The sequence below is a fragment of the Aplysia californica genome, unplaced genomic scaffold (genome assembly GCF_000002075.1).
Source record: "Aplysia californica isolate F4 #8 unplaced genomic scaffold, AplCal3.0 scaffold00910, whole genome shotgun sequence".
Lineage (NCBI taxonomy): Eukaryota > Metazoa > Mollusca > Gastropoda > Aplysiida > Aplysiidae > Aplysia > Aplysia californica.
In genome coordinates, this window is record NW_004798180.1 from 196,720 (window position 1) to 209,086 (window position 12,367).

The 12,367-nt window shown below is 45.6% G+C and overlaps 2 protein-coding genes across 2 annotated transcripts in view; one reads left to right on the forward strand and one right to left on the reverse strand.

Moving 5' to 3' along the window:
- The window catches only part of LOC101861622, a gene marked incomplete in the record, with an annotated part of 21,986 nt that extends 15,592 nt beyond the window's left edge, over positions 1–6,394 (forward strand). The window contains 6 exon segments of the mRNA XM_035972922.1: positions 512–680; positions 1,587–1,706; positions 2,694–2,850; positions 3,305–3,406; positions 4,764–5,015; positions 6,083–6,394. Coding sequence (XP_035828815.1) covers positions 512–680; positions 1,587–1,706; positions 2,694–2,850; positions 3,305–3,406; positions 4,764–5,015; positions 6,083–6,394 — 1,112 coding nt within the window.
- Positions 6,395–10,700: 4,306 nt separating this feature from the next.
- Positions 10,701–12,367, reverse strand: part of LOC106013449 — a 4,043-nt gene continuing 2,376 nt past the window's right edge. Inside the window, exons 2-3 of the mRNA XM_013089255.1 lie at positions 12,108–12,367; positions 10,701–11,297 (exon numbers count right to left, since the gene is read on the reverse strand). Of these exons, the coding sequence (XP_012944709.1) occupies positions 10,974–11,297; positions 12,108–12,209 (426 nt within the window). The 5' untranslated portion in view covers positions 12,210–12,367 and the 3' untranslated portion in view covers positions 10,701–10,973. The remainder of the gene's footprint in view (positions 11,298–12,107) is intronic.

Sequence of the window (12,367 nt, forward strand, 5' to 3'; positions counted from 1 at the left end):
TAATGATGATGATGACGATGATGAAAATAATGATGATGATGACGATGATGACAATAATGATGATGATGACGATGATGACAATAATGATGATGATGACGATGATGAAAATAATGATGATGATGACGATGTTGAAAATAATGATGATGATGACGATGATGAAAATAATGATGATGAAGACGATGATGAAAATAATGATGATGAAGACGATAATGAAAATAATGATAATGAAGACGATGATGAAAATAGTGATGATGAAGACGATGATGAAAATAATGATGATGATGACGATGATGAAAATAATGATGATGATGACGATGATGAAAATAATGATGATGATGACGATGATGAAAATAATGATGATGATGACGATGATGAAAATAATGATGATGATGACGATGATGAAAATAGTTATGATGAAGACGATGATGAAAATAATGATGATGAAGACGATGATGAAAATAATGATGATGAAGACGATGATGGCTCTATCCCCCTCCCCCCCCCCCCCCAGGTGTGTTCCTCCCCTCCTACGCCAAAGACTCCCCCCTCAAGGCCGTGGTCCTCCTAGGCTCCTACCTCACCAGCGGCAACTCGCTCAGCGGGTACCCAAAACCGATTCTCACCCTATCCGGAGAACTGGACGGGCAGACCCGCATTACCCGGATTGCTCTGACTTACAAGTGAGTGTGTCACGTATTCGGTTACAGTTTCGATCCGGTTTTGAGATCTACTTTAGGCCGACTGTACCCGGATATCCGCCAAACTTTTGTTCGGGAACAGACGTCAAGTTTCTGTCTTATTGTCCCTTAGAGTTCAGGTATCACCAATCGTGGTTCCGGGCGGGAATAACGTCACGATCTCAGCCCCCCCCCCCCCCCCCCAAAAAAAAGATGTATGACCTACTTTTGCAGATAAGCGTTTAGAGCGGGACACCGACGCTCGATATTTTTCATCTTGCTTTTCTTTAGAGTGTTGAGGGATCCTACATTTTGATCCAGTTACCAGACTCTAGATTCTTTTGCCTATATTTCGATAGCTCGTTTTTATATATTCAAAGATTCTCTTAAATGAGGCCTAGGTCTACATTATTGCCGTCCAGTTGCTAGAATCTAGGTTTTTTTTACGTTAGGTCTACTTTTTGTTCTGCTAGCTATTTGTTGTTTGTTTGTGTGTTGGATGATCCCCCCCCCCCTCTCTCTCTCTCTCTCTCTCTCTCTTTCTCTCTCTCTCTCACTCTCTCTCTGTCTCTCTCTCTCTCTGTCTCTCTCTCTCAGTCTCTATCTCTGTCTCTGTCTGTCTGTCTGTCTGTTTGTCTGTCTGTTTGTCTGTCTGTCTGTCTGTCTGTCTGTCTGTCTGTCTGTCTGTCTGTCTGTCTGTCTGTCTGTCTGTCTGTCTGTCTGTCTGTCTGTCTGTCTCTTTGTCTGTCTCTGTCTCTCCCCTCTCTCTCTCTCTCTCTGCTATCTGCACTCACCCCCCCCACTCCCTCCACCTCCCTTCACCATCTCCTGCAATCCAATCTCTTTCTCTCTCCTCCATCCTCCCATCCTCCCCTCTCCCTTCCACCCTCTTACCCCCCCCCCTCACAGAGAACTCGTGAACGACATCTCCAAGACCCCCAGCGCCCTCTACCGGACGCCCGTTCTCAACATCAAGGGATCCAACCACGCCCAGTTCGCCTCCGGACCGATGCCCGGCATAGTGGCCAGGTATGACCTACTCTGACTTGTTCATCTGTCAGGTATGACCTACTCTGACTTGTTCATCTGTCAGGTATGACCTACTCTGACTTGTTCATCTGTCAGGTATGACCTACTCTGACTTGTTCATCTGTCAGGTATGACCTACTCTGACTTGTTCATCTGTCAGGTATGTCCTACTCTGACTTGTTCATCTGTCAGGTATGTCCTACACTGACTTGTTCATCCTGCCAGGTATGACTTACTTTGACTTGTTCATCCTCTGTTGCCGTTAAGACGCAAAGGGCCGCTGGATTGGAAAAATAAAGTAAAGTAAAGTAAAGTTTCCATTAAGCGTCGAGGGGAGATGCAGTTTTCTATGGTAGGCCAGCTCCGCAGCTCTTTCAGTTGTGATGTTATGTTTTCTCAGGGTTTCCTTGACACCCTCGATCCACCTTTTGCGTGGCCTTCCTCTTCCTTTATAGCCTGAGTGCTTGGTGTTGTAGGCTCTCGAGGCTGGCTGGTCAGGTGACATACCTTGTGGCTACGTATAGCATACTTTTTTACTTTACTTTTCCGATCTAGCGGCCATTTGAGTTCTCGCCCTTCGGCCTGTCCATGTGGCAAAGAATGTACAGGTTTTTATCAGCTGTGCTTTGTCGTTGTATAGAGTATTTCCGATGTCTGGGGAGGCAGGTAGGTAGGTAGGAAGGTACCACGCAGGTCGCTAAGTGCAGGGCAGTTAAAGAGGTGGTGTGGTACTGTCTCATCCTGGCAGTCGCACAACGGGCAGTCGGGTGGGGTATCCTTGAGGATTCTATTTAGGAAGGAATTCAGTGGGATGTGTTGTGTTCGCAGGCGAAAGATCGTGACTTGTTCTCTTCTACTCAGGGAATTTAGTGCATCTTTAGAGTTGGGAGCAGTCATGTGCGCACATACAGTTTTTTCAGTTTTCCCCCCTGACCAGGTATGACATCAACAAATTATACAGCTCTTCCAGTTTTCCCCCCTGCCCAGGTATGACCTCAAGCCGGAGATCTCGGACGCCGAGGCCCACCAGGAGATCGGCGAGCACGTCAGTAACTTCATCAGCGTCACCTTCAACCTGTGTAAGGTGGACCAGGCCAAGGCCGCCATCAGCGGCGCCTTCACGGACGCCGGGACCAGGTTCCAGGTGAACGACATTACGCTTTTTCTGAAAGTGTTTCAGAGTTTTTGTTTAAGAGTATTGTTTGTTGATGGGACATTAAGGTTTTTTCTGAAAAGATGTTTGTCGTGACTTATGTCCACCTGTCATACTCTCACCAGAACAGACACATTTGTATAGTTCAATGTACACGTGTTGTTGTCTGTCTTTTTACGTTTTAGATCAAGAAAACAGGATGGAAAAATCTGTGCAGAGAACGATCGATTCATTCATATCAAATATATTGTATTCTATGTGGGTGGTTGGTGGGTGCTCTAGTGTAGTTTGCTCCTTTCCTATCAAAGGTCCATCGTCAATATCTCTTCCCCCCATCTTTTCTGTGTATGCTATTCTCTGTAACACCTCGAATCTTTGACCCTTATATGACCCATCCAAGTTGCAAATGCCGTAAAACTGACCCCAACTACCCCCCCCCCCCCAGCCCCTTCTGTCGGTGAAGGCTATGGACAAGACCGGCGACAGCTCACCCTGGTCAGTGCGGGCACAGAAAGAGGTGGCCGCGGACCTCCAGGAACAGCTGACGGTAAGTAGGTCACTGTGTTCTCACAGTAAGTAGGTCACTGTGTCTTCTCAGACTTTTGTACGCCTCTGTCGGTGAAGTTATACAACGAGGGTACAAGTGATGACGACATCAACTGAAATGAAATGGAAGACACAAGAAGGTGAAGTAGAACGGAATGAAGGAAGACACAAGACAGAGATGTAGAACGGAATGAAGGAAGACACAAGACAGTGATGTAGAACGGAATGAAGGAAGACACAAGAGGACAAGACAGGGATGTAGAACGGAATGAAGGAAGACACAAGACGGTGGTGGAGAACGGAATGAAGGAAGACACAAGACAGGGATGGAGAACGGAATGAAGGAAGACACAAGACAGAGATGTAGAACGGAATGAAGGAAGACACAAGACGGTGGTGGAGAACGGAATGAAGGAAGACACAAGACAGTGATGTAGAACGGAATGAAGGAAGACACAAGACAGGGATGGAGAACGGAATGAAGGAAGACACAAGACAGGGATGTAGAACGGAATGAAGGAAGACACAAGACAGTGAAGTAGAACGAACTTAAATGATGAGTGACCGCACGGACAAATGAAACTAAACGCGTGAGTCCCTGAGGGGAGCAGAGTGATAATGATGGTAGGGCATGAACTGAATATGAGGAATACTAAATAATAGTAATAATACAGCTACAGATGGTAAGTAGGTCACCGAGTTTTCTCAGTGTTTGTATGCCTCTGTCAACACAATTATGGTCGTCCCGGGCCAGGCTGCCTGCCGCCTGTTTCTCACCGCGTGACGTTGGAAATATCCAAGCAGGAAGATGGAGTATATTTATGACGTAACCATATCTTGTTGAAACGTTGCCCCGTCCCCACTGACTTAATTAAATCGTTGTTTTTGTTTTGGGTGCTCTGTTATTAGTTATTCTTGCCTCAGTACGGACTTGCTATGTACCCATCGTTAACCCTTTCCGGAACCTGTTTGAACTATTTGCAACCCCCCCAAAAAGCAAGAGTGATGGTGCACTCTGTCTTTTGATTCTATTTGTTCAATTAATAACTTTCTTTTTCTTTCTATCTGTTTTTTCTATATTTTTTAATGTTCTATTTACTGAAAACAGACTTTGAAAGTACTTTTGTACAAAACTTTAAGTTAGGAAAACAAACCAGGAAGAAAATGATCTCTTTTCTCTTCTTTCTATTATTCTTCATTTCTGTCGCTCAAAACAAACTTTTTAAAATTTTAATTATAGTAGAGGGTTTTACGGCGCTCGCAACTGCATAAGGTCATATGAGCGCCATACTTTGAATGAAATGTTGGCAATATCTTATAAACCTGAACTCCCCCTCCTCCACCCCCCCCCCCCCCAGGTGAAGAACAAAGTGGCCAGTAACCCGGCGTTCACCATCAACAAGCCCGAGTTTTCCCGCTCCGGAGACAAGGTGTCCGTGAAGACGTACACTCTCATCGACTACGCGCGGAACCCCATCGACGTGAGCACTATCCCGGAGAGCCCCACGGAGCTGAGCGTCAAGCTCAAGTCTTACGACGCCATCCATCTCTTCCTCACCGGCGACCGCAGCACGGGCCAGGACGACTCCACGTGCAAGCAGCTCAACGAGGTAACAGCTCACAGTTGTATATTATATGGACATAATTTATAAATAATTTAGAATAATATATATCATGACGGCATAGATCTACCACAACACGGGCCAGGACGACTCCACGTGCAGGCAGCTCAACGAGGTAACAACAGCTCACAGTTGTAGACAACTTACCTAGAGTTTCTTTTATACCCCTATGGACACAGTTTTGATGAGCTTAGAATAATAATTCATGGTGCCATAGCACGATCTAGAACGACTCAACTTGTGGGAAACTCAACGAGATGACGGGAACTCACAGTTGTGCACAAATAACTTAGAGTTTTGTGTAGTATTGTGTTTTAAGCACCTATGAACACAATAGATCAGCTTAAAACAATATATTATGGTGACATAACACAGCCCAGAACGATTCTACTTACAGGAAACTCGACGAGGTGAAAGGAACTAACATGATTATTCTAAAACTTACTTTAAGAAATAGAGTGATGATAACTTAACACAGTCTTGCACAATTCCTCTTTTTAATGCTGCCGGTGTGTTACGCCATCCTTGACACAATTTAGACCCGGGCAACCGCGCTGAGAGGGACGCAACATCCCGGCAGACAGACTGAGATACTCAATACATGTTTTCCCCTTTGGGGGATCATACTCGGGTCCCATGTGTGTGACAGAAATAAAAAAAGATAGCCCTCTACATTCCTCTGACCCGTGAGTGGATCATCTTATACATGTATTAACAGACTTGACGTCCCCGTGGGTACATTTGATTTGTTCCAAGTTTGGAGGAAGTTGGGTAAAGAGGTCACCGAGTTATTGCCCTTTAGATGGGTACCTTGTCTCTTTCTGTCCCCAGCTTTTGGTGACAGTCTTTGTTTCCATTCAATTATACTGTCAATGTACAAGTACAATATTCTTTCAGAAATTATTTAATTTATTAGATTAAGCATGTTATGCTTCCTTTTGACTGAAATATACCCTCCCTCCCCTCCCTCCCCTCCCTCCCCTCCCTCCCCTCCCTCCCCTCCCTCCCCACCTTTTCTCCCCTACTTTCTTGCACCCCCTCTCCCCCCCCCCCAGCTTGCCGTGAGTATAGCCTTCGATGCGTCGACTCCGGACGCCAAACGGCGCTACCAGGCGTCCAACCGTCCCATCATTCTGGCAGACGACATCTGTACCGACAACGGCTTCTCGTGGTCCACACAGCCGCTCAAGCTGGTGGAGAAGGACGACGGGCTGCACGTGCAGTCGGTGGCCATGAAGGTGAGCACGAGGAGCATCCTGTTCCCCGGAGTGTTTTACTGCAAGCTGCTGTCTCCCTACAGAGCCATGGAGTGGATGAACGTGGACTCTCTCAGGGAGGAGGCGCCGAGGGGGTTGTTCGGGAAGTGACCTGTCGATTCTTTCCTAGGAGATCAGAACTGAGGGGATTGTTGAGGAATAGTGGCGGGGTCGGGGGAGTTCCGACTTAAGGAAAATTGTCGATAAATTATTGCGGGTGGGGCTGGGCGGGGAGAACTGAGGGGATTGTCAGAGAAGTAGATGGGGGGGGGGGGGGGAGGGGGAGGTCAGAACCGAGGGGGTTTATCAGTTCTGTCCAAGAACTCGCGACCTCAGAGCTTTCTTGTCCTATCTCCAGTTTTAGTAACAGTGAAAACAGTTCACAACAAAGAGTAAGCTTAAGAAGATGTCTCATTTTCAATGTTAAAGAAAAGGAAATAGAACCCTGGAAGCACTGAGGTCGTGAACTAAGTTTCCTCGTTCTGTACAATCAACTATTTGTATTTTACAGACGTGATATTTTGTACATACCTACAGAAACAAGTATAGAAACAATACACGATTGTTCCATCCGAAGTAGCCAGCGGTCAAATGAAATGACCATGTCTTCTTGGGCCAGAGTCTATGGCTCAGCATGTCGCTACTTCACAACGACAAAGTTCCCTCTGCTCAGTCTATGGCCCAGCATGTCGCTACTTCACAACGACAAAGTTCCCTCTGCTCAGTCTATGGCCCAGCATGTCGCTACTTCACAACGACAAAGTTCCCTCTGCTCAGTCTATGGCCCAGCATGTCGCTACTTCACAACGACAAAGTTCCCTCTGCTCAGTCTATGGCCCAGCATGTCGCTACTTCACAACGACAAAGTTCCCTCTGCTCAGTCTATGGCCCAGCATGTCGCTACTTCACAACGACAAAGTTCCCTCTGCTCAGTCTATGGCCCAGCATGTCGCTACTTCAGAACGACAAAGTTCCCTCTGCTCAGTTCCTAGTTTTGAGAAATCGGACGGTAAAAATTATGAGTTTCTCAACATGTCAACGTTTTAAAAATACAATTCTTTGTATATTTTGATAACGACTCCGAATAATCTTATACTTTTGACAAAGCAGATAGAGCATTTGGTTTCTGACCTCATGGTATTGGTAACTCTGAGGACACGACTGCTTGGCGCGTAATTCTTCCCTGTCTTCACATCGCTGTCCCCTTCGTCCTTCTTTGAGAAGAAATAAATGTTGCGTGGAATCTACACAGTGTCATGCCTGTCAAATAGAAGTTTTTGATTGTACAGAACTGGAGACTTACGTCTGAGACAGAGCTCGCCCTCTGTACACACATCTGAGTGTTGTGTTGTTGCCTTGACTTTAGCCTTCCTCTTGTGTGGTGGGACGTCGAGGGGAGGGGATGTCTGTTTCCGATCAAGGGCAAGGGCGAGATGGCAGGCCTCTGTTGTTGACTTGTTATTTTATCATTGATATATTTGGCTGATATAATTTGGCTTCTGTTGTTGACATGCCGTGTTATTCCGTTGTTGGAGGACCTCTTTACCGACGTCCATCTAGTCCAGTTTGAGTGAAGTCTTCCCCCACCTTTGTGTCTGGACTCTGTCAAGTTGTGAGCTTGTGTAGCTGGTTGGTTTGTTTTATTTTAGTAAGAGTTTTACGACACGTGCTACACAATAAGGTCATATAAGTGCCGAAGATTAGAGGTGTTACAAGAGAGTAACAAACACAAAAAAGAAGGAGGGGAGATAAAGATGATAGATTTTTTAAAGGAAAGAAGGAGCAAACCACACCAGAGCACCCGTCAACCACCCACTTGTTGGTTTTGTGACAGTCTCTTCAGATAACCGAACCACTCGATTCTTCGATGTTTTGTGTATTCCATGACCGAATAACTCGATTCTTCGATGTTCTGTGTGTTCCATGACCGAATAACTCGATTCTTCGATGTTTTGTGTATTTCATGACCGGTGCAATCGCTGTTAATTAAATGTCGGACAGTTTTGTTTTTGATGCAGACTTTCCTTGTGACTTGATTAATTTTCTGAGGCATTTAATCTCAGGGGCCATGTTTTTCCCATGCTGTGCTGTATCTTGTCGCCATTTCTGGCATTGGTAAGGCCGGGTTGGAAGGAACATTCTGTAGTTAAGATGCCTCTGTACTTCCATTGGTCGATGTTTATGGGTGAGTAGTGGCGACAATTGTATTGTTATCTCCCTTTGTTCTGACGCCCAGACGTTATGTCATGACCATTACGTCATGGTTTTATTTCACACCGGGAGGGAAGACATCAAAACTACCCTCGACCTGTACGAAAAAAACCCCAAAAAACCTTCACGAGTTCTGAAGCGAGCGAGATTATTCTGTCTCGCGCCTGATCCGTCTTTATCGGGAGATATTTCATCCCCCTCAGCCGATGTTAGCTTCTCCTAAATTGTCTACTTTGGGCAATGGGGGAGTTCACAAATGTTCACAAAAATTAGATTACACAACTGTAAGAGAAGATTAAAAGAATGTTATAGTTTTAGTAAGTGTTTCACGGCACTTGCAACACAATTAGGTCACATAAGTGCCCAAGATTAGAGGTGTTACAAGAGAGTAACAAACATAAAAAAGAAGGAGGAAAGATAAAGAGGATAGATATTTGATAGAAAAGAAGGAGCAAACCACACCAGAGCACCCGCCAACCACCCACAGTAAGAGGAGATGAACAGAGTGAATGTTCATATTTCAAAAGCAGACCCAGTAGGCTACAAGGCACGGCCAAACAATGAAGGAACAACGAGAAAACTACAATCAACAATAACGAACATTGACAAGCCAAGAACCACCCAGTTGTCCACCCAAGGACGGTAATTCTGTTTCTCTTTTCGCCCAAAGACAAAACTATTTATTTTGTTCTTCTTCCAGAATTCCTTTCTTGTGTGACATAACGATATATTGTTTCCGACTATCGTCTGAATCACTGAGTCGATTAAACTGTGGTTTTCATCCATGGGTCAAGTGCTCCTTCTTTTTGTGTGTGTGTGTGTGTGTGTGTGAGTGTGTGTGTGCATGTATGTGTCTGTGTGTGTGTGTGTGTGTGTGTGTGAGTGTGTGTGTGTGTGTGTGTGTGTGTGTTTGTTTGTTTTTACCTCTTAGTCATTGACCAAAGTGAAGAGAATGTCTGTTTCTGTGGCCTCTCGTTATCTCTGCTCTAAACGACTTGTGATCTGTTGTTCTGACGTCCGTCACATTCTGATGTTGTCTGAAAATAATTGTGGGTGATTGGCGGGTGCTCTGGTGTGGTTTGTTTCTTCTTTCTTATCCAACATCTATTCTTTATCCCCCCTCCTTTTTGTGTTTGTTACTCTCTTGTAACGTACCTTATCTTCGGCACTTATATCACCTTATTGTTTTGCAAGTGCCGTAAAACACTCACTAAGACTAAACTAAAAAAAAGAAAATATTTCTGTGTTGTATCTTGGGAAATGGTTCATGAAGACCCGGGTGGGTCCTGTCCAGTTTACTCACGAGCGAACAGAAAAGAAATGTTGAAGATGCTGGGTAGTTATTCTGAACGACATCACAAACCAGTTTGAAACACCTCGTACTTATGGTCACAGAGAAGTCTTTACAGGGAATCAGACTTACTCTGCTCACCTCTCTAGCTTCAACAGCACAACGTCTGCTTCGACTATCAAGGCACCCCGGAAATAGCGGGTCACAAGAGAGTGACAAACATACAAAAGAAGTAGAGGAAATATTATGATTGTAAGGATGAGGAATGAAAACACAGTACATGTTGTTTCCCCTATGTTGTTCCGGCACAGTTATGAGCATGACATGGATAAATCAGCCCATTTACAATTCTACTGTGCTTAAGAACATGTTAAACATAAAAATGTCCCCCCCGTTTGGGAATGGCCTAAAGACACTTCAGTCAGCAGCACCGCCCCGGGGGGTTACAAAGTGTTTGAAACGAGGAAGTCAGTGTGCGAGGAGAAAAACAAAACGAAATGTGTCAGACGAGGAAGACACAGTAAAATAAACACATGGGCCGCTCCGCCACCACTCGGAGAACGAGCGACGCTTCTGTCACAAATTCACGTCAACGTCTATTGTTCAAGACTGGGTAAACAGTGACCAGTCAGCTCACTTACGATTGGTGTAGGAGTCGTGGGCGGGGCCTGTAGGTTATGACGGACCGCTCGCTTCTCTCACCAGCAGCTGAAAACGTGGCTGGGTGACCCCACGTGTTGGTCATCTGTCTCTGTCGCCCTCTCGTCGTTTCTGTCCGTCCTGACTTCCCCAACATTGTGTGGCCTTCATCTTGTCTTTCATTTAGTTTGATTCAATAAATCAAAGATGAAACAATCACACACGATAAAAAAACAAAACAACAACTAACAAACAAAAACCGATTGAACACGGGACTGAATTAGGCAAAACATTGTTTAATTGAGTGAGTGAGACTGGGAATGGTACAAAACATCGTTATATCATTCAAGAAATTTGAAAATGATACTTGAGTTCTTTCATATTGCTGTTTCAGTTACTTTCTACTTGTCCGAATACAGGGAACTTAACAACGTCTTTACATCCCTGGTCCAGATGGTCAAATCTTTACATCTGGGTCCAAATGGTCAAGTGTTTACATCCTGGTCCAGATGGTCAAGTGTTTACATCCTGGTCCTGATGGTCAAATCTTTACATCTGGGTCCAAAGGGTCAAGTCTCCCGCGGGTTTCTTGGCCCGGAGAGAGTCCACGTTCATCCACTCCATGGCTCTGTAAGGAGACAGAAGCTTGCAGTCAAACACTCCCGGGAACAGCGGGCTGTCGGTGCTCAGCTTCATGGCCACTGACTGCACGTGCAGCCCGTCGTCCTGCTCGTTGAGGGTGAGCGAGGTCGTGTCGAAGGAGATGCCGTTGTGCATGTTCTTGTCGTCTGCCAGGAGGATGGGGCGGCCGGAAGTCTTGTAGCGGCGTTGTGCGGCAGGGGTGGACGAGTTGAAGGCTACGCTTATAGCCAGCTGGGGATGGTTTGGGGGGGGGGGGGGGGTGAAGTAGGTAGATACAACGAAACAGTAATTTTGAAAGAACAACATTATGTTATAGTTTGGGCCGAAGCGATGATAATTAAAAATGTTAAACAATAGCGTGAGTTCCTCTCACCTCGTTGACCGACCCCCACCCCCACCCCCCAGGACAGTGCTACTGACTGAAGGGTCATTTTCCTCTATTTATTTTGTATGTTTGTCAATCTCTTGTGATCCGCTATTTCCGGGGTGCCTCGATAGTCGAAGCAGACTTTGTGCTGTTGAAGCTAGAGAGGTGAGCAGAGTAAGTCTGATTCCCTGTAAGGACTTCTCTGTTGACATCCACCCCTTGGTGCTCATATGACCTTAAGCAGTTGCGAACGCCGTAAAACCTTACTAAAAGAAGAAACCTGCATTTTTTTTTCGGCTGATGGGCAATTTTTTCCTAATTTTAATTTTTTGGCTCCAATCCATTTAAAAACACATTTTTGTGTGGATTTTACAGAAAAACATTGTTTAAAGACACAAAAATGTAAGTTTCCACGGACTCTCAGCTGTGGAGGTCTCCAAACTTTGGCGGCCATTTTCTCGCTAATTTTTAACTCTTAAACCAGACCACCCGAGCCTCCTTCAATCGCAAATATCTCGACTTCTCTTTAACCGATATTTTTTTTCACCAAAAGTAAGGTTAGTGAACAGGCTTTGAGATGATACCAATAACCCTACGTGCTCAAAAACTGTCGAGCGTCTGATTCCCCCGCGTCGTGACGCGTTATGTAAAACAATGGGGTGTGTCCCTCTCACCTCGTTGAGCTGTCGGCAGGTGGCGTTGCCCCTGTTCGTGCTGTGACCTTGAACATTGAGGAAGTGGTGGATGGCGTCATAGGACTGGAACTTGATGACCATCTGTCGTGGAGCGGCGGGGTGGGTGGCGATGTCGAACAGGTTGTTGTCGTAGGAGATGTGAGTGTAGGTGGTCACGGAGGCCGTGTGTCTGTCGTCTGTGTGGCTCAGCTGGGGCCGGTGCAGCTGGAACTGGGGGCCGTCTTCTATCTTGTCGGATA